The sequence below is a fragment of the Squalius cephalus genome, assembly GCF_949319135.1.
Source record: "Squalius cephalus genome assembly, chromosome: 11".
Classification (NCBI taxonomy): Eukaryota; Metazoa; Chordata; class Actinopteri; order Cypriniformes; family Leuciscidae; genus Squalius; species Squalius cephalus.
Genome location: NC_137132.1, coordinates 29,828,641 through 29,850,937, shown reverse-complemented (window position 1 = coordinate 29,850,937; position 22,297 = coordinate 29,828,641). Strand labels below are relative to the sequence as shown.

General features: G+C 41.3%; 1 protein-coding gene across 1 annotated transcript; it reads left to right on the top strand.

Moving 5' to 3' along the window:
• The first annotated feature begins 238 nt into the window (after positions 1-238).
• Positions 239-5,754, top strand: LOC307166997 (uncharacterized protein). Its single transcript, XM_079885854.1, has 11 exons — positions 239-532; positions 2,027-2,210; positions 2,383-2,602; positions 2,713-2,986; positions 3,077-3,254; positions 3,364-3,440; positions 3,538-3,718; positions 3,872-4,120; positions 4,207-4,378; positions 4,767-4,915; positions 5,091-5,754. Exons 1-11 carry the CDS (start codon positions 242-244, stop codon positions 5,336-5,338), a joined length of 2,223 nt encoding a protein of 740 aa, XP_079741980.1. The 5' UTR covers positions 239-241; the 3' UTR covers positions 5,339-5,754.
• The last annotated feature ends 16,543 nt before the right edge of the window (positions 5,755-22,297 follow it).

The following is a 22,297-nucleotide window of genomic DNA, read 5'->3' as shown; positions in this document are numbered from 1 at the left end:
TATTGGTAGGTTTAGGATTTATCAGACATGAAGAGACATAATAATGGCTTTGAGTTGGAAAATTTACATTTATGAACATAAAACTTTGCTAAAATAAAAATCAGGTTAATAACATAGTATCTACTGTCTACTTCATGTTAAATAGACTGGAGTTGTGACCTAGTAACTCCACTGGGCGGGGCCACAAGCTCATACTCCCCTCCTCCGCCCGCCCGCTCAGGTTCTGAGGATAGAGAAGACGATGGCGGATCAACACCTATGTGCGGTAGCGGGTTGCAATGCTAAGAGGAGAGATATTGGTATTAGCTTTCATGCTTTACCAAAACATGTTGCTGTGAGAGATGAATGGATTACGTTCCTTGGTCACGGCAATGTTAAAAACCACACATCGGTTTGCGGTCAGCACTTCACAGAAGACTGTTTCACCAACTGGCAGGAGAAAAAAATGGGCTTCGTCAGTAAATTATTTTTGAAGCCGGATGCAGTGCCTTCCATCAAGACATCATCAACTGGACAGCCTGTGTCTTTACCGGTAAGTTTATTTTTTTTCTGTCGGGAGCTAGTTCAACGATCCCGCCTGTTTGCTATCACAGTGCGCCCAAAGTGGCGCTTTTCTGTCAGGAGCCAATTCAACGATCCCGCCTGTTTGCTCATTACATCAGCTATCTACCGGGCAAAAACGCCAGTGCTGCAACAGTGTGGCAACTCTAGCGTAAAGTCATAGTTCTCAGCAACGGGGAGGGGAGGGGAGGGGAGAGGAGGGGAGGGTCGTCTCCGTGCCAACGGCTCCGCCCACTCTGCTGAAGCGAAGTCCCAGAAAACGGCACAGGTTTTGTGATTTTGGCTTAAAACGGCATAATAATAATTTAAAGACCACTGAGAATGTTTAAAAATAGCTCAAAATATGATCGGAGTGGGACTTTAAAGTTTGAAATTAATTTCTAAGGACTACAGAAGCCGCTAGGGACTACACGACATTCCTGCGGGCTTGCTGACGTCACTAAGCCCAATATTTACATAAACCCCTCCTCCGAGAATATTAAATAAGGGGGGCGAGACAATCTATTGTTTTGGAGAAGAGTTGTTGTGTAGTAGGCTGGAGTGTTGTTGCCGCAATGCCGAGGAGACGTTGTTATTTTCATCCTGATTGCTTGTCCAGTTTGTTCAACCTTCCTAGGGACGAGGGAGTTAGAGATCAATGGTTGAAATTTATTTTTAACTCGGTCCCTCTTAATTATTACCCAAATCTCGCTCTCTGTGCTGCACATTTTACGGAGGAAAGCTTCCACAATCTTCGCGAGTTCAATGCAGGATTCGCAAAACGGCTTGTTCTGAAAGATGGAGCAGTTCCAACGTTAAAAACAGAAGCTGTTTACGGCCCACAACCTGTAAGTATGATTTATTTTTCGTCGTTGTTTTCCTGTAATAGTTCGTATTGTTAATTGTACGTTGTAGCAAGGAAGTAAACAAATGACAACGCTGTTTGTTAAATGCTCTTCATATTTAACGTTATCCGACAAACACCTAACGTTACAAACTTTTTTAAAATCTCAACAGCGAACTTTTAATTATAGTGTAAATTATTCTTTGATTAGAGCTTTTATGTGTTTTTTTGTTTTGTTTTTTTTACATGCTTGTTTATCTACAGTCATGCTAAACAAGGTTCTGTGTTTGATTTGGCTAACGTTACTGTAGTAAAGCCAATGTGTAGTGTTCGTTTTGAGGTTAATAGTTCTTGCGACAGATATTTGGCTACAATCGTTCAAAAAATACAAAAGTAACGGTGCCATTCAGTAGTGATCACTATAGGTCCGCAGTCTTTACTAAAAAAAAATCCATTTGAGGACTGTAGTATTATTTGTTAGAATGATTATAACCTATATGAAATTCGTGTTTATGAAGCTTATTTTTTTGTGGTGTAATGATTATTATACAGTAATAAAATTTTTTTTGTACTCTTTTACGTGTCAAATGTATTTTTCCTCTTATTTGATCATTGATTACATATTGTCATTATTTCTTACAGACAACATATCAGCAGGGTTCGAGTTCCCAAGAGATCCCCACTACATCTACACTCCATGAAGTTGGATGTCAGTCAGACCCTATAGAGACTGAAACTGTAGCCACAGAGATAAAGCCCAAGATGAGATCAGTGGGCACACAACTTTCAATGGGTACATTCAGCAATTTCCACTTCAGGAGCAAAGGTTTGAAATACATATATTAAATGTGTTTGTGTTACTTTATCATATGCAGTACTAGTACATAATGTTTATTTTAATTATAATTGTTATACAGGCTATTTAAAATTATGTGCATTAGAAAGTGGCTTATGCGTCTCACTTTAAAAAAAATTTTTTTTTTTTTTTGGACTTGTAGGCATTCAGGCAAAATTGTATGGTCCTGATGTGGGCACTGAAACAACTGAGATGTTTCCTGATGTGCAGCTGTCATCAACACCAGTAAGGGGCTCAATCTTTAGGCCCAGGAAGAGACCTCGTCTGGTGTTAGATGAGGAGGAAGAATCAGAATTACATGTCGAACCCAATGACTCCACATATAACCCAGATTCTGTTGTTACTCAAGAATCTGAATTGACGTAAGATATAAATACATATTTACATACATTTTTACCAATACATTTGTGTTTTCAAAATATATATAACATGAAAGCAACTTCCTAATATTTATTCATTTATATTGCCTTAGGATAGATCCACAGCCCGACCACAGCGATAACAAATACATTGTTTTTGAAAGCTGTCTTCGAGAGCTGTTTGTGTCATGTCCAATTTGTAAGATGAAGTGTGTTGTCCAGAGCAGACGAAGGGGGACATTTGTTGCATTCACCCAGCTTTGTGAAAAGTGTAACTACCACAGACAGTGGCAGAGCCAGCCCATTGTAGGGAGTACCCCACTTGGAAACCTGCTATTGTCTGCAGCAACATATTTTACCGGTGGATCTTTTAAACAACTAGAGAAGGTATTACAATTACATTAAAATAAAATAAAAAGTACTGTGTTGTTTCAGTATACGAACTGTATCAATGTTATTTAATTTCTATTTTCATAGATTTTCAAGGCCATGAAGCTCCAGATGATGCATTATGTAACTTTTAGGATTCATGCCAGGAATTTCATTGAGCCTACCATAATACACAAGTGGAACCGAGATCGACTGAATCTTATTAGGCAGCTGCAAGAGGGAGGAAATGTTGCTGTGGCTGGAGATATGCGTGCTGACACACCAGGTACGTTTAGAGTATAAAAAAAAATTATGCTGTTTATTTTATAGTCTTTGATTTTTCCTAAAAGATGTTCTCATTAATGTTCTATATATGATTATGATGTTTAAAATAGGACACTCAGCCAAATTTGGCAGCTACACCATTATGCACATGGAAACCAACAAAATTCTGGATCTTCAACTAGTTCAGGTTAATAATTCCTAAGCATATAAAATAATTTTGACTCTTTCTTTAATCTGTTATTGTTTATATTCCTATATTTGAATTGCTGTGTACCCAACAACAGAGCAACGAGGTTGGTGGCAGTTATCATATGGAAAAGGAGGGATTAAAGCGTTGTCTCGATAAGCTGGAGTCTAATGGTTTAGCTGTTGACTACATAGTCACCGATCGCCATCTGCAGATTCAGAAGTACCTGAGGGACCGCAATATCACTCAGTTCTATGACGTGTGGCACTTTGAGAAAGGTAATTATTTATCTGTGTATTTAATCAAATACAAAGTTGATTCTTGTTCAATTAATTGTTCAACTGTTCAACCTAACTTGTTCATTTTTACTTTTGGTGTAATTTGATTATCTTGAAATAATAATTGTACAACCGAGTTTTTACTTTGTACAGGTTTATCTAAGAAGCTTGACAAACTTTCAAAAATGAAGGACTGCGAGGTGCTGAAAAAATGGTTGCACAGCATCAAAAACCATGTTTACTGGAGTGCGAATTCATCTGAGTCTGGGCCAGAAAAGGTGGCGAAGTGGAATTCACTGCAGAACCACATACAAAATGTACATGTTCATGATAATCACCTCTTCCCCAAGTGTGAACACCCAGACAAAGTTTCAAGGGATCCAACAAAATGGTTCCAACCAGGTATGACTATATAGAGACACTAAATAAAATGACAGTAAACTTTTACATTTTGTATATTTTATTAATATTTTTTTATCTGGATACAGGATCAATAGCACTCCACAAAGTGGAAAAGCTATTATACAACAAGAGAGTTCTCAAGGATATAGAAAAGCTCAGCCACCACTTTCAGACGTCGTCACTGGAGGCATTCCACAGTCTGATTTTGCGTTTTGCCCCAAAGAACGTCATCTTCCCTTTCATAGGAATGTTGTGCAGGTAATAATCTTTGACATAATCAGTAATATTTATAAACATAGTTTCTAACAATTGTTATGTAAATGTTTTTTTATTCATATTAATGATCATTCCCTATAATAAATAATGTACTTTCCTAATAAGGCAGAAAAAGGTTCAGTTGGCTAGGAGCATTGTCTGTGGCCTTATGTTATAAGTAGCAGAGATATATAGAGGTGGAGAGCCTCCCGTCTTGGCTCGCACTCTCACAATCTCTTGACTGGCTGTGCGACTGTGAGCCTTTCTTGCAAGAAAGTAACCATTATAATCATTGATTGAACATTTGTCTCTTATTCAGAATTGTTTGTTTATTTCCAACAATACAGTCTACTAATCTTTGCATATTTTATGGATTGTGCAATGATTACAGGCTGTATCTTGCAGCAATGCACTATAATGAAAATGCTAACCGTGAGCAGGCAACAACAACTGCAGGACAGGCTGTGTATAAATTCATTTTTCCAAAGTCCAAAAAGGGGGAATGCACAGCAAAGCCAGTGAAAATAGACCCAACGTACAGTAAGTTGTAAAATATATTTTATTAACAATAATATTAAAAAAGCTATAATAAAAATAAATATAAACGTAAAAAAAAATTCTAAATATTACACAAATGTAAATTATACAACAAAGGTAGATTGTTTATCAGTAATTATGTAAAACCATAGAGTGACTCGGTATTCTCTTATTACAGACTATGTCGATGACCTTATGAGCCTTCTGCTACATAAAGTCTTTGTGGATCCCAAGCCATATGCTGACGAACTGCACACAATCCCCATTCCACCTCCTCTGTCATCACAGTTTGAAAAACCCACCAAAGAAGAGGTGATTGCCCACCGTGTGTCACGATTCAGTCGAGGGGTGGCCGGAACCCAACATACTGTCCAGCTGGATCAGGAAACTGCAGGCGTATCCGGCGAACAACACATGACGGGATGACAACCCTCACACTACGTCCTAGGTATCCCCAGCACCAGCTGACAAAGCTGCGATAGGCCAGATAATGGAAACGCCTATGGCAGGAATAGAAAACCTCAATATTGTATATAAAACCAGTGGTATATAGGAAACATGTATATGTGATGTGTAAATATGTTAGAATTTTGTTTTATATTTTGATAGTTTTTGTCTTTAATACAGAACAAATTTTGTAATTTTTTTTTCTGATTAACATGTCTTGTGTATATTTTTGAATCTATTGTCTTTATATTATTTTACACAACATAATTTCATTAAATATAATAAATACTTACTCCTCTTCATTTCTGCGCCTCACTGGTCCATAGTCGGCTCTGTAAATATTATTGATGTTTTGTAAAGTATGCGGATTTAAAGGACAAGTTCGGTATTTTACACTTAAAGCCCTGTTTACAGATCGTTTCTGATGAAATAGAACGGTTAAGATTAAATTTTGGACAAATGCTGCTGTCCCGAGAATTTTAGGTTTCTTTCGCTTTTCCCCCCCCACCTCCAGAATGGTTGTATAGGTGCACTGGAACAAGCCTTCCTAAAACGCATTAAATTTTCGTTTACAAAGACGTGAAACTCACCGAGTGGTCAGGGGTGTTCACTGATATACTCACACAAAAATCGCTGCAAAATATGCTTTCCAACAGGTTTTATCGTAGTTTTTGTCCAACTCCATTGACTTGTATTGGATGTGCTGTGAGGTACGGTATTACTCCGCCGCTGGAAACTGAAATGGGGTTCAGGGGTTGTTTTCTTCTTCTTCTGTTTTTTTTTTTTTTTTTTTTTACGGCGGATCGCAAACTGAAATGCCAGTGGTTTGCTTGCAAAGGTGCATTATCGCCACCAACTGGGCTGGAGTGTCTATTATTCAAGCTCTCAACGGAAGAAGTACGGGTGTGAGGCGTTTGGAAAAATAGGTCCACAGTTTTACAACGAATGGTAAAACACCTGTTGGAAAGCATCTTTTGCAGCGATTTTTGTGTGAGCATATCAGTGAACACCCCTGACCACTCGGTGAGTTTCACGTCTTTGTAAACGAAAGTTTAATGCGTTTTATGAAGGATTGTTCCAGTGCCCATAGGCTGCCATTCTGGAGGTGGGGGGGAAAGCGAAAGAAACCTAAAATTCTCGGGACAGGAGCATGTGTCCAAAATGTAATCTTAACCGTTCTATTTCATCAGAAACGATCTGTAAACAGGGCTTTAAGTGTAAAATACCGAACTTGTCCTTTAAGCAGTTTGGTTCGAAACCTGGATGCTCAACCATAGTATGTAGGAGGGTCTGGAACTTCCATCATTCGTTTTACAACCTAAACAGTAATGTAAGACAATGAGTATATACGGTACAACTAACCTTTGTTCGTCTTTTAAATATGAAAAAAGGATTATACATAACTATAAATTCATTATGCATAATTTTGGTACTAGCTTATTACACTACCTTCTGTATTTCTTTGCAGCAGATGTTTTCCACTTCAGTTGGCATTTTTGCACAGTTATTACATGTACACCTAATAGAGTAATATATTTTTTTTTATATAAAAAAACTTATTAAAGTCTTTTATTAATAGACAAACACGTATTATTGTTATAAATTAAACAGCAACTATTATAATTGGTACAATTATATAACAACGTATGTAAAAAGTATGAGACGACAACAACAAAAAATTCTGAAACGTCGTTTAACAGCCGTCCTTGAACAGGTTCTGCTCGATCATCTTCACTAAAATGTTCTGGGTCCGATTCGGGCTCAAATTGGTATGGTTTTATTGACGCCATTATTTCTAATACCACCAAAGCACAGACTACCGGTAAAGGTAATGGGCGTGACGTTTCCGAAAAACGTGCACTAGGCAGTTAGCGAATCACATCACACTGGGCCAGCTAACCAATCTGAGCCCCTTGCATATTTTTGAGGGACTGGCTTCATAGAACCCGGAAACCATCAGACCATCAGTGTGGAATAAAGGTAAAATATATGAAAAATAATGCATTTTTTTTAAAACGAAGCATGAACACATGTTATAGTGCACCCCACAAACACAATCAAGCCTTCGAAAAAATGTGTTTTACCACCCCTTTAAATGTTTAACCAACAAGGCATTAAAGCGCATGCAAATTATGAACTTTTGTGAACTACAGTGTCCCGTTCCGCTGCGTTAACATTTGATGTGAATATATACGTCGCGTTGTTCAACAGAACAGCAACTGATAGAATGCACGATATACTACGATATTTCTTCAAAAGCAGATCGTGGAGACATTTTAATCGTCCACGATCAAAAATCGTCATATCGCACACCCCTATCTCACGCTCTCTCATACTGGGCTGCGTTCCAGTCCAAAATTGTCATGCCCTTCACTTGCTAACTTCCCTCCGTCTCGTTCACTCGGATGTACGTCATTGCTTACGTTGCACAAGTGCTATGGAGTTTATTTATTATTTACATTTTTTTTCCCTTTAAGAATTTGTTTAATGCAGCATCCAAATGTATATATGATCCAAATGTATATATGTGTGTTTGGGTCGTTTTAAATTAAAAAATATATAATTAATATATCATAGAGTTGTTTGTTGTGGTGGTGATTATACAAGGTATGTGGTGACGTCACAGTCGCACTGCATTGTGGGACATATAGGTGCCTGAAGTGTACGTAGTGTAGTGTGTCGTCATTGGCTGATTACATGACTGCTTTGATGGCATGCACCTGTGAATGGAGGACAAAGGGGACTTTAAAAAAGAGGTGTGGTGCAACCGAGCGTGGCTGAGGTGGTGACTGGTTGAGAACGTTTTGGCTGTCTCTCGGGGACAATAGGTCCTCCGGAGATGAAGATAGCTAGTTAGCTAGCTGCCTTTGTTTGAGATAGTTGAGTTGTAGAGGGGGGGGAATTAGCGTCACCGACTACCTCAGAATATTGCTCGGTTGACGCCCACGTACTACCGAGATTCTATGAATGAATGCCCACGTGCTACCGAGATTCTATGAATGAATGCCCACGTGCTACCGAGATTCTATGAATGAATGCCCACGTGCTACCGAGATTCTATGAATGAATGCCCACGTGCTACCGAGACTCTATGAATGCCTTGATGCATACGACGGAGGGATTTTACGAATGAGCTGTAAGTTCCGCACCTGGATGGCAGAGTGACGTCCTCGGCGGGAAGACGGGTTGCTGCTCGCACTACTCACCCCCTACAGATGGGTCTTCTCTGCCCCGCGAGAGGGAAGTGTTTTTAATCTATTCCTACATGAATTGTGTGACTGTGTGTTGTGTAACGGACAGCGGGTTAGAGAGGGAGGTTGGGGAATTTAGAACGGAGGAAACACGCCTTACGTGTGTTCACGGTGTGCTGTGCAGGCTGGGGTGCTATGTTGAGTATTAAACACTGTGTGACGTATTGAGCGTGAAAACTCACTGTGTGAAGTGTTGTGCTTTGCGGAGTTTCCCGTGTTTCTCTTCCCTGGCTCCATACCTTGTCTGTACCCGTATGAGTTTTAGCCTCTGTATTTGAAATAAAGTGTTCTCTTTGATTAAAACGGCTGGCTGTTCTTTGACCACCGTAGGGCTGTTTTGAGGTTTATTACACTGGTGGCAGCGGTGAGATCAGCGCTGATTGCGGATCTTATAAACTTCATTGAATTTTTTTTTTTTTTTTTTTTTTTTTTTTTTTTGTTGTTGATAGCCTACGGTTTGTCAGAATGTTAGAACCGCAAGAGGCGGCCAGCGGTAGTAATGCCGTGCCGGTGGCAGGTGTTTTTTTGGGGGAGATAAATGCTGCGCCTCGTCCTGTTTTTATGCCCGAAACATTTACGTGTACAGGGCGTGAGTGGTCTGATTGGGCAGAACAGTTCGAAATGGCTGCGGAGATTAACGGCTGGGATGATGTATTAAAGCTTAAATTTATGTCTTTGTTATTGTCAGGTCGTGCGCGGGATATTTATTGCGGCTTGCCAGATGAGGCTCGGCGAAATTTCAGTCAACTGAAGGTCGCAATGGGTAGATGTTTAGAGCCCTGTGAAAGTACTGATTGGAATCGCGTGAGCTTCTCCTCGCGCAAGAGGCAGCCAAATGAAACCGTGCGCGAGTTTGGAAATGCTTTGAGGCGTTTAATTTCGAAGGCATATCCGTCCGTGGATAATGCCACAAGGGATTTACTGGCTCGAGATCATTTTGTGGCCCATATAGGTTGTGCGGATACGCGTATCCATCTGCGTAGTGTGAAACCAGCCACGTTAGAGGGGGCTATTAATTTGGCGTCCGAACTTGAATTAATTCGGAGTTTGGAACGAAATAGTGCTCTCCCAAATGTAAAAGTTTGTGGTGTGGTAAATGATAATGTTGGGCCAGCTAGAGATGGGCAAATTCAATCTTTAATGGGCATGGTAGAAGGGCTCCGTCAAGAAGTAAAGACTTTGCAGAGTACTGTTAAAATACTACAAGATCAAGTAACAGGGAATTCGTTTGCTCCGCTTAGTCATCAGACTGATTATTCTATAAATAGACGAGATGCACGGACTTTTAAAACTGATAGTGCACGAGTGGACTCACAAAACCGAGATAAGACTGAAGCTTGTTGGGAATGTGGGTGTACTCGTCATTTCAAGAAGGATTGCCCATATGTGTCGGGAAACGGGAGGGGGCGGGCCCGGTAGACCAGGAGCCCGCCCCTCTCTCTGTTGCGTCTATGTCCGGGGGAGTATGTCAGTCCCAATTAGAAACAGGTGGAGTTTATGTGTTTGGTAAAGTTGGGGGGGTGGAGACCCGCTTATTGGTGGACACAGGGGCACAAGTATCAATCGTACCTAAATCGTTTTGGCTGGAGGCAACCGGTGGAGGGGGTGAGTTAGTAGAGTATAGGGGTAGATTGAAGGTTGCTAATGGAGACCAGATGGAAGTTATAGGCCAGTGGGAAACCACTTGTCAATTTGATTCTTTGACAGTAGTGGTTGATTTTGTAGTGGCAGATATTAGCCCTGGTGAAGTGTTACTGGGCAGTGATTTTCTAGTCAAATTCGGTGCAAAACTGGATTTGAAAGAATTATGCTGCTATTTGATGGGAAAAAAAATTTCTGTACAATTGCAAACTGACTTTTTAGCTCCTTCCATGCCAGTTGTAGTTTACGGGGATACAAGGATACCACCACGTAGCGAAGTGATAATTTTGGGGTCAGTGGAGGGAGCGCCGCCAGGAAAAATAGTAGGTATGCTGGAGCCCGGCTCTTCTCTGTCTCGCTATTGTGATGTATTAGTGGCACGTGTGGTGTGTGTAGTCACCGCTGGCGTTATGCCAGTTCGTGTTATTAATGTAACCAAGGAAGCTCATACTTTACGTGATGGAATGAAAATTGGGGTGTTGGCTACAAATGTAGAGGTGGGGGAGGGTGCAGAGGAAGTAGATGAAGGGTGTGACGGTAAGATCTTGTGGTCGGCGGATGCTTTGATTTCTCACTTTGGGTTAGACTCTAGAGGGTTTAATGTAGAACAAATGCAGGGCATTCGTCAAGTGTTAGAGCGTTATAACCAACTTTTTAGTATAGGGGATACTGATTTGGGTAGGACACATCTTATTCGCCATCAGATTGATACAGGAGTTGCTAAACCTATTAAAATGGCCCCTCGCCGGGTTCCGCTTCACTTACAACAAGAAGTGACTGATCATATAAAACAAATGTTAGACAATGGCATTATTCAGCCTTCGTGTAGTCCTTGGGCAGCTCCAGTGGTACCAGTTAGAAAAAGAGATGGCAGTCTGCGTTTCTGTATTGATTATAGGAAACTAAATGAGGTGACACAGAAAGATGCCTATCCGCTCCCAAGGATAGATGATGCGTTGGATAGCCTGGCAAACGCGTGTTGGTTTTCAACTCTCGACCTAGCCAGTGGGTACTGGCAGGTTGAGGTTGATCCGAAAGATAAACCTAAAACGGCTTTTACTACCCGACAAGGTCTTTTTTGAATTTAATGTTCTTAGCTTTGGCCTGTGTAACTCCCCTTCCACTTTCCAAAGGTTGATGGATTTGGTTCTGGCAGACCTTCAGTGGACTACGTGCTTAGTATACCTTGATGATATAATTGTTTTTGGTAAAACATTTCAGGAACATCTGGGGCGCTTGGAACAAGTTTTTGGGAACTTGTATAAGGCCAATTTGAAGGTGAAACCCTCCAAATGCAATTTATTTGCAAAACAGGTATCCTATCTGGGTCATGTAATTTCAGCGGAGGGCGTTAAGGCTGATCCTTCTAAGGTTGAGGCGGTGAGGGGGTGGCCGGTCCCTAGAAATCAGACAGAGGTTCGTAGTTTTCTGGGACTGGCCTCTTACTACCGTCGCTTTATGAGGAGTTTTGCGGAGATTGCTAGGCCCTTGCACCAATTGACGGAAAAGGGAAAGAAATTTCACTGGGGAGAAGATTGTCAAAGAGCGTTTTTTACACTCAAGTCATGTCTTATATCAGCCCCAGTTTTGGCTTATCCCGATCCCTTGAAACAATTTATTTTGGATACCGATGCGTCAAATGTTGGGATAGGTGCTGTATTATCCCAGGTAGAGGGGGGGATGGAACGCATAGTGGCCTATGCAAGTCGAGCCCTGACAAAACAAGAACGCAAGTATGCCACCACCAAAAAGGAATGGTTGAGTATGGTGACGTTTACGAAACATTTTAAGCATTACCTTTTAGGTGCAGAGTTTGTGCTGCGTACAGATCACAATTCCTTGCGGTGGTTACATAATTTTCAAGGGATTGAAGGACAGTTGGCCCGTTGGTTAGAACAGTTAGCAAGTTTTCAGTATAGGATCGTTCATAGGTCAGGGAAACAACATGCTAATGCAGATGCTTTATCGAGATTGCCGGGCCTGAGTGTAATTCCGGGTCATGTGTCAGACCAGATTGGGGGTGTGGAGATTGAGGAAAGTTGTCCTGTGAGAGTAGTACAAGTGGCTAAAACGAATGTAGGGCTACCACCTGGAGAAAGATTGGAAGATGATATGGTTAGGTTGCAGAGGGAGGATAATGAGTTGGGGCAATTATTTCAGCTGCTAACTAAGCCATTAAAGGAGTGTGGGGAGGTAAGAAACTACCCTGAGCTGCAGAAATTTGGAAGGGTGTGGGATCAGCTTCAGATACAGGACCAGTTATTGGTGCGAGTCCCTCCACAAAATTCTGATGCAGCTAATAAAGTACAGGTGGTGCTTCCAAAGTGTTTGGTTCCAAAAGTGTTAGCCATGTTGCACAATGTGGTTACAGGTGGCCATCTGGGGGTGCAAAAACTACAAGGAAAAGTTAAAGATCGGTTCTATTGGCCGGGGTGGTTTGCCGATGTGAGGAGGTGGTGTAGTGAGTGCTCTGAGTGCGGCTCACGGAAGCTTCCAGTTCGAACTCCACAGGCCCCGATGTGTCCTTCTGTCATGTCTCGCCCTTATGAGCGTGTGGCTCTGGATATTTTGGGCCCACTTCCTGAAACTGTTGATAAAAATCGGTATGTGTTGGTGGTGGGAGACTATTTTTCTAAGTGGACAGAAGCTTTTGCTTTACCAAATCAGGAAGCACGATCAGTTGCTAAGGTGTTAGTTGAGGAGTGGGTTTGCCGTTATGGTGTCCCTCGCAGCCTTCATTCTGATCAAGGCAGAAATTTTGAGTCTACTCTTTTTCAGGAACTTTGCAGATTATTGGAGATCAATAAAACGCGTACGTCCCCCTATCACCCTCAGTCAGATGGGCTTATTGAGCGTTTTAACAGGACTTTGCTTTCTATGCTATCAATTTTTGTGGATAAGAATCAACAGAATTGGGATTCTTTATTACCTTATGTAATGATGGCGTATCGTAGTAGTGTCCATGCCACTACTGGCTTTACCCCTCATAAAGTGGTGTTTGGGCGGGAAATGGTATTACCGGTGGATATAATGTTGAATGTGAACTTGGAAGAGGCTTTTGAGTCTCCAAGTGAATATGTGCAACGTATGGCAGGGATTTTGTCCACTGTTGTTGGGGCAGTACAGCAACATCAGTTACAGGCTTCTTCCCAGCAGAAAAAGTATTTTGATTTTCGGGCTCAAGTACAGTATTATTCAGTGGGGGAACTAGTCTGGGTTCGAAATAAGGCTCGGAAGAAAGGGGTTTGCTTTAAATTGCAGAGATGTTATAAGGGCCCCTTTAAGGTAATCGAGCGGTTGTCTGATGTGCTGTATCAGTTACAGTCAGTTGAGGGAGGGGCTACTACGGTTGTTCATTACAATCGGTTAAAATCATATGTTTCTCAATCTGTTTCAGAGAGGCTGGAGGGGAATGATGAGTCGGCACAATTACCGCAGCAATTGGTTGACCCGTCGACCCTTCAACAATTGCCCCCGGTCATGGCCGATAGACCGCCGTCTGCAGAGGGACAATCTTGCCCGGTGGGAACAAGGGAAGGAAACCTTCAACAGGGCTCGCCAGTGCCTTCAGCGTGGTCAAGGGTGGAGCATAGCCCGGGATCTACAGTTAAGCCTTTGGATGATGGAGGAGGCTCTGCGCAGAACATTACAACTTCTGCAGAGATGGGTCGAGCTCCACGACAGAGGAAGTTACCGGTTTGGACTAAGGATTATCATCTTGACTCGAGGACGAGTTCTTCTGGATTAGTGGGGGAATAGTGTAGTGTGTCGTCATTGGCTGATTACATGACTGCTTTGATGGCATGCACCTGTGAATGGAGGACAAAGGGGACTTTAAAAAAGAGGTGTGGTGCAACCGAGCGTGGCTGAGGTGGTGACTGGTTGAGAACGTTTTGGCTGTCTCTCGGGGACAATAGGTCCTCCGGAGATGAAGATAGCTAGTTAGCTAGCTGCCTTTGTTTGAGATAGTTGAGTTGTAGAGGGGGGGGAATTAGCGTCACCGACTACCTCAGAATATTGCTCGGTTGACGCCCACGTACTACCGAGATTCTATGAATGAATGCCCACGTGCTACCGAGATTCTATGAATGAATGCCCACGTGCTACCGAGACTCTATGAATGCCTTGATGCATACGACGGAGGGATTTTACGAATGAGCTGTAAGTTCCGCACCTGGATGGCAGAGTGACGTCCTCGGCGGGAAGACGGGTTGCTGCTCGCACTACTCACCCCCTACAGATGGGTCTTCTCTGCCCCGCGAGAGGGAAGTGTTTTTAATCTATTCCTACATGAATTGTGTGACTGTGTGTTGTGTAACGGACAGCGGGTTAGAGAGGGAGGTTGGGGAATTTAGAACGGAGGAAACACGCCTTACGTGTGTTCACGGTGTGCTGTGCAGGCTGGGGTGCTATGTTGAGTATTAAACACTGTGTGACGTATTGAGCGTGAAAACTCACTGTGTGAAGTGTTGTGCTTTGCGGAGTTTCCCGTGTTTCTCTTCCCTGGCTCCATACCTTGTCTGTACCCGTATGAGTTTTAGCCTCTGTATTTGAAATAAAGTGTTCTCTTTGATTAAAACGGCTGGCTGTTCTTTGACCACCGTAGGGCTGTTTTGAGGTTTATTACAGTACGTAGACTCGCTCCCTCGGTAGAGCTGGGCGATTTTTTCCCCTAAAAAAATCTGAGATTTTTTTATAAAAAACTCGATTTACGAATCGATTCGAGTCCCCCCCCCCCCCCCCCCCTATTTAAAACAAAATAACTGCGAACTGTAAATATATTTTAAAAATATATATTTATTGTATTTAATTAAAGTGCATCAACATAAACAAAAATTGCAAAGGCAAACCCTTTCTCTAACTGAAAAGTCACTGTGCAGTGCGCAACAAAGATTGTTAAACATCCAAATTATTTATACTGTATTTGGATTGAGCTAATAAAACAACAAAAAATCCTCAGGTAACTCTTATGCCTGGTTCAGATTACACGATTTTTTTGTCTGTTACGATAGTGTCAGATTACACGATTTTGACTCCTAAAAATCTTGTCAGGTCGTGGACAAGAAACATGTCAGACTACACGTTGTTTTACTATTACTCGCGCGCCGTCGTCGTGGAGGACCGTTAAAAAATTAAACATGCTAGTCTTTTTGTCGTGATGTCGTGAAGCATCGAGGGCTGCGCCAGTGAGCATGCTATGGAAACCCTGAAGGAAGATTTGGCGAATGCAAAATGTATGTATTGTACGCTATACTGAAGAGGGGGAGGAAAAAAATCTAAAAAATCGATTTTTTGAAAATATGAATCGATTTGACCTACCAACTCGATTTTTAAATCAAATCGATTTTTTCCCAGCCCTATCCCTCGGTCAAAATCGAGGGATATATATATACCTGTCCATATAAACTTCCCTCGTCCACTTCACGAAGTGGAACGCACTTCAAAATGGCGGCAGGGATTCCCCTGAGGGGAAGTGCTTAATGAAGTTCGCAAGTGCGTGTCTAAAAGTGGACTGGAACGCAGCCCTGGTCACTGGAAGTTCAACATGGCACCTCATGGCAAAGACCTCTCTGAGGATCTGAAAAAGAGAACTGTTGCTCTACATAAAGATGGCCTAGGCTATAAGAAGATTGCCAACACCCTGAAACTGAGCTGCAGCACGGTCAGTGGCCAAGACCATACAGCGTTTTAACAGGACAGGTTCCACTCAGAACATGGTCGACCAAAGAAGTTGAGTGCACGTGCTCAGCATCATATCCAGAGGTTGGCTTTGCAAAATAGATGTATGAGCAGTGGCAGCTGGTGAAAAATATCTTAGGTGGGGCTGTGTCATTTTCAATAGTCTGGTAATCATGGGACTCGGATCTTTTAGTGTTGTGGCTCCCAGGTTGTGGGATGCTCTTCCTCAAGACATCCGTCAAGCATCCACCCTTCTCTCCTTCAAAAACCTATTAAAAAATATTACTCTTTAGCTCAAAATCTTTAAATTCTACCTTGTTATGGATATGTTATTTGCTTGAATCTTTAACCTAACTTTGTAAGTGACCTCTGTATATTACTTTCTGCCCTTGGTATGTCTATCTTTGATGTTGACGTTTATTTTGTTCAATTCCTTAACCTATATTGTAAAACGACATTGGGTGTTGGAAAGGCTATATAAATAAAAATTATTATAATTAATAACCACCCAAACACAATTTAAAACAAACTGCAGTATACCAGTGCTCTGTGAAAAAGTAATTAGCCTATTTAATGCCAATATTAAAAGTTGTTGGCATTCTTGCACAAAAAAAAAAAAAAAAAAACATATTGCACAAACTTTGCATTTGAAATTGAACTCAAACAATATACTTAGTGATTAATTAATTAGCTGATTAAATAAAATAAGATTTTTCAAGCAAATGTTCCACAGCATGTACAGTAAACAGCAAACATAGTATTAAAGGGATAGTTCAACCAAAAATGAAAATTTTCTCATCCTGAAGCCATCCTAGGTGTATATGACATTCTTCTTTCAGACGCATATAATCGGAGTTATATTAAAAAATGTCCTGGCTCTTCCAAGCTAATTTTCATTTTTGGGTGAACATGGGAATTTCTTTCCTATGAAAACTGCTATTATTTTGGTGCTTGTGACTGCTGGAATGGACCTGGAATCTACTGAACTAACAAGAATAAGGATGCAAATATAAATTGCAGACCACCTGCTCCATCAATCGATCAGTCAGATGTGGCAATATGCCATCCTTCAGGGTTTTTTTTTTATTACGTAGCTACATACCACCACAGGCCTAAAAATCTTTTTAGAGGAAACACTGACTGTTACATCTCAACTTACCTCTGTAGCCAGCCTTTGTTGTTCTCCTTTTCCCAGTATCCTCCGTCGCTTTATAGGCTGCTGCTGCTCCGATGCACCGTCCCCACACAGAGACGGAATAGAGGCCCTTTTCCAAAAATAAAGTTAAAGTTGCTAACCTGTCATCAGACTCCTTAACTCCCACACGTGCACATCCACTGCCCTTACGAAAAAGAAGTTTATTCAAGTGTTCTATTAGTATACTTCTTTTAAACTAAAAATAAAGTATACTTTGTCTACATTTTATATACTTCTCAAAAATATACCTTATGTAGTTCTCAAAAATATACTTAAAATTACACTTAAGTGTACTTGACGTATACTGAGAGAAAAGTCCAAGTATATTTGGCCTGAACTTGTACACAATCTTTTGATCGAGATGTACTTAAAAGTATAATTAAGTATTCAAAGTATACTTGGCTTGTAGTTGTGTTAACTCTTTTGATCGAGTAGCCTATTAAATATACTTCTTTCTTTTTTTACATAGTTTTTTATATACAGTCTTATGAAATTTACATTGTTTAGAAAATATTGATTAGAATATTGAAAAATTTCCAGCTATAAAATTATTTTCCAGCTATCCATGTTTTCACTGTTATGTGTTTACTGTTTCAGGTGGCGCTATATGACATCTTCTACTACAGAATCTCCAGATCAAAACACAGGAGAAGAAGAAGCTGAAACAAGTGATATAAGATTGTAGCCTGGTTAAAACCAGACCATTCTCAGTAGTAACTGAGTTATGGTCTGGCAAAGCTCCATAGACAAATCATTTCCAAAGGGGCGTCACCAACGGACGTCACCAACGGACGTCGCTCAATCAGAGCGATCGTCATCATGTAAAGCCATATGCTGCGTCCCAATTCGCCTAAGTTACACTACGCCATAAAAGTATGTACTCTTTGTGAAGAAAAGGTATTTACTTTTGAATGTGTAGCAAAAAAGTAGGCAAGCTTTGGGACATACTACTTCGTCATCTTTATCGGACGGATCTGTCACGTGCATCCTGTCACTTAAACTGCCCTGTCAATCATCGTGTCACAGTTAAAATCCTCTATTAAATCTAATTTAATTTCCTACCGTTTCGGAGAGAAATGTAGTAGCACGTTCATCTGCCAGTGGGTCTTTCATGGAGACTGTCCTCATGTGTTTGCAATTTGAATATAATAATGCATTTAAAAATTGAACGGATGTCGCTCAAATGCCTCTGGGCGCAATTGCATAGACCTAAAACCAATCAGAGCGATCATTATCGTGTAAAGCCCGCCTCAACGATTCTGATTGGTGCCTCGATTTCTCGGCCATGGAAATGGGTTTGAATGAGCTCTTTGCCAGACTACTTCTCGAGCAAATCTGAATTTGCCGGAAGTTGTCTGGGTTTTCCCAGGCTAATAAGATTGCTCACTCAAATGTAAAATAATGTGATCATCAAACAGCTTGTAAATCAAAACTGCTTAATGTTACCAAATGAAATGAAGCGTAACCCATGAAGAGAAAACGACTGTGAAGCTTTGGGGGTGTCGGACTCGATCTACTCCATCTGTGTTTTGATCATCGTTCTCAATCTGATCAAGGCGTAGCCTAGTAGTCTTTGACAAAAATGTGATTTTCTTAATTTTTTTGTTTAAAATGTTGCATTTCTTTACGAAACTAACCGACATTCAAGTGTTGATTAAAAAGGATGCATGAAGCTAATAAAATGTTTTTAAAATTACAGTTAAAGGTATTTTTCAAGTAAAAAAAAAAAAATCTACATTTGAACAGTAGTATACGTATACTGCAAGTGTAAAAATAGTATAATAATAGTATAATGTTATGTTCACTTAAAGAAAACTTACAAGTATACTTGCAGTATAAACTACTAAACTAGTAGTTTACTGAGAGTACACTTCAGTGTGCACTTTCATAAACTAAAAAATGTACTACTTGTATTAAAATAGTAAACTACTAGTATACTTATAAGTTCACTTGTAGTACAGATGCATTACAAATGAGAAACCTAATTGTGTACTTAACGTTTACTACTCTTACACTTATAATAGCCTGCACTTAAACGTATACTTTTATATACTAAAAGTGGGCCAATTTAGTCCCAAGCAGTATTGAAATAGTACACTTACAAGTTTACTACAAGTACACATTGATATCAGTATACTTACAACATAAAGTATACTTCTTTTTCGTAAGTGTGACTCATTTACACACATAAGGACTATGTCAAGCAGCAAGTAACCTGTGAGGTACATAATTAAATTTCTATCATTGTTCTATTATATTTATGAGCTGGATGCATTCTGATGTGCATTTTTCCTGTGTAAATAAATGACAATAAAGTTAATCTTTAATAACAACTAGGCCTCTTCTAGAAATTGACCTGGTGGACACCTGAATAAGCCTGTTAGAAACTACTTTACCTGCATTATTATCCAAATCTAATGGTCTCTTTGCTTTTAAAATACTAAAACACATATAATTGTAGTGGGCTCTATGATAATCATCCACTTGGATGACTTGGCACATTTAGACACACAGCTGGAAATAAGGAAATCACATTTCTAACAACAAAAGCTTTATCAGCCAATAGTAAATAGTTATTTACCTGATCGTTTGCATGCTGTCTGTGAACCTCTGGACAAGTGCTTTAATGAAGACAGGGTCGATATTCCTTTTCTGCAGCTGGTTGACCAGCATGTCCACGTGTGGCATGATCTTGTGGAACAGTGCCAGAAAAAAAACAGAAAGACTCGTCTTCAAGCATCCTCACAAAGCCCCCAGCTTCACGGACAGTTAGGGGATCAAAGTTTCCATTGTCTCTGATGGTCTGAAAACACTTTAGGAGGTCATCCCTGTGTTCGTATACTGTGTTTACAGCGCGACTGTGGAAGTTCCACCCTGTTGTAGAGGCACTAGGAAGTCTATGGGCAACCACTTGGTCAAGCACGGTGGTTCGCTTGGGTGACCTGGAGAAGAAAGCAGAAAATCCTGCAAGATCGAAAAAAAAAGTGCAGATTTTGGGGATGTGTGACGTTGCCTGCTGCATGATGAGATTCAGCTGATGCGCATAACAGTGGACGTAGTGAGCATTTTCATGGACATCCATCAGCTTGTGCTGCACTCTGCTGGTGGCTCCCCTAATTACATTAGCTCCGTCATAAGCTTGGCTGATAAGTTTGGCTTTTTGTCCATCTGGAGGTATGATGCTTAGCCTCTCCAGAAGCGCTGTAGCGATGGTGTCTGCCATGGCATTCTGGATAGTAATGAACTCGAAAAACTGCTCTTGGATGTTGTTGTTGCCGTCGATGATATAACGTAGCACAAGCACCAGCTGGCAGTGGGTGGAAATGTCAGTCGTCTCATTGGCTTGTATGGCGATGAAATCCACGCGCTTTACTTCCTCCAGAATGTAATCCTTCAGCACTGACAGCATGCAGTCTAATAACTCATTTTGTATGGTCTTTGACGTACATTTAAAAACGGTGGCTGTCTTAAGGTGCTCCTCCAGCACGCTGTCGAGTGAAGCAACAAAGTCCACCAGTCCCCTGAAAATGCCGGGATTGTTTGAGGTGTCAGTCTCATCATGCCCACGCAAGGCCAGCTCAAAAGCCCCACAAAACTTCACATAGTCGATTATTTTGGATAAGATGTGCCGGTTTTTATCCACCTCCTCGTTGTGTTTCCTCACCGCAACCCTGTGGCCTTCGTCAAGCTGCGTAGCGATATTAACTCTTCCCAGTATAGCTAACATTAGCTTAACAGAATTATCCATGTGTATCGTTACCTTCTAAGACAGGTGCTTCACATCTATCACTCTGGTAACTGTCCATGCTGGATCTGTCCCCGTAGTTTTAAAAAGTAAGCACGGAAAGCAAAATAAGGCATTAGCATGACCACATCCAGCCAGCCAGGCCTTTCTAATATACCAGCAACGAGAGAAGCCTTGCACGTTCTGCTTCCCTTTATCACTAACCTGCTGTCTGATCGAGATATCAGGTTGATCTGGGCCCAGCTCTTTCACAATGAGTTTATTTGCCAAAAATCTCCTCTCAAATGGATCTGAGAGGAGAGATTGTACCGAGTTAGAGTTGGGAGTCATTTTGTTCGCCATTGTCATACAGTAAAAATGGCGCCTTAAGACTTGTCCTGACTTTAGTAGTGGCGTGCTTGGGGCGCTAAAATTATCGCCCATAGCTGACTAGATTTGAGCTCGCTGATTGGCTACAGTTTATGTCAAACATTTATATCTTAAATCTGCTCCACAGACCCGCCTTCCTGGGGCGATTTCTCCAGTGCCCCAGAGCTGATGAGACGTGCACACAAGAAGGGGATGTGTAGTAAAACCAAACATTTTGAATTTGTTTTATTTTTCACATATACAGGGTGCATTTAATATCTCAAACATGCAAATATTCGCAATTTGTATACATGATTTATGTATTTACCTATTTATTGCATGTGGCTCATGTGGTCTGGCTCATGGGGGGGCGGCGCCCTAGCACCCTCTATTGGCCAGCCGTCCCTGCATATGAGTGCTGCCAGCATTGCTGCTGAGGTTGAAGGGGTGGGGGGTCAGCCTGTCAGTGCTCAGACCATATGCCACACACTGCATCAATTTGGTCTGCATGGCTGTCGTCCCAGAAGGAAGCCTCTTCTAAAGATGATACACAAGAAAGCCCACAAACAGTTTGCTGAAGACAAGCAGACTAAGGACATGGACACACTTGTCTTTGTACTCCTCATCTGATTGCCGCCACACACGCTAGACACCATCTGAACCAAATAAGTTTATCTTGGTCTCATCAGACCACAGGACATGGTTCCAGTATCCTGTGGTCTGATGAGACCAAGATAAACTTATTTGGTTCAGATAGTGTCAAGTGTGTGTGGTGGCAACCAGGTGAGGAGTATAAAGACAAGTGTGTCTTGCCTCCAGTCAAGCATGGTGGTGGGAGTGTCATGGTCTGGGGCTGCATGAGTGCTGTCGGCACTGGGGAGCTGAGCTTCACTGAGGGAAACATGAATGCCAACATGTACTGTGACATTCTGAAGCAGAGCATGATCCCTTCAGAAACGGGGCCGCAGGGCAGTATTCCAGCATGATAACGACCCCAAACACACCTCCAAGATGACCACTGCCTTGCTAAAGAAGCTGAGGGTGAAGGTGATGGAGTGGCCAAGCATGCCTCCAGACCT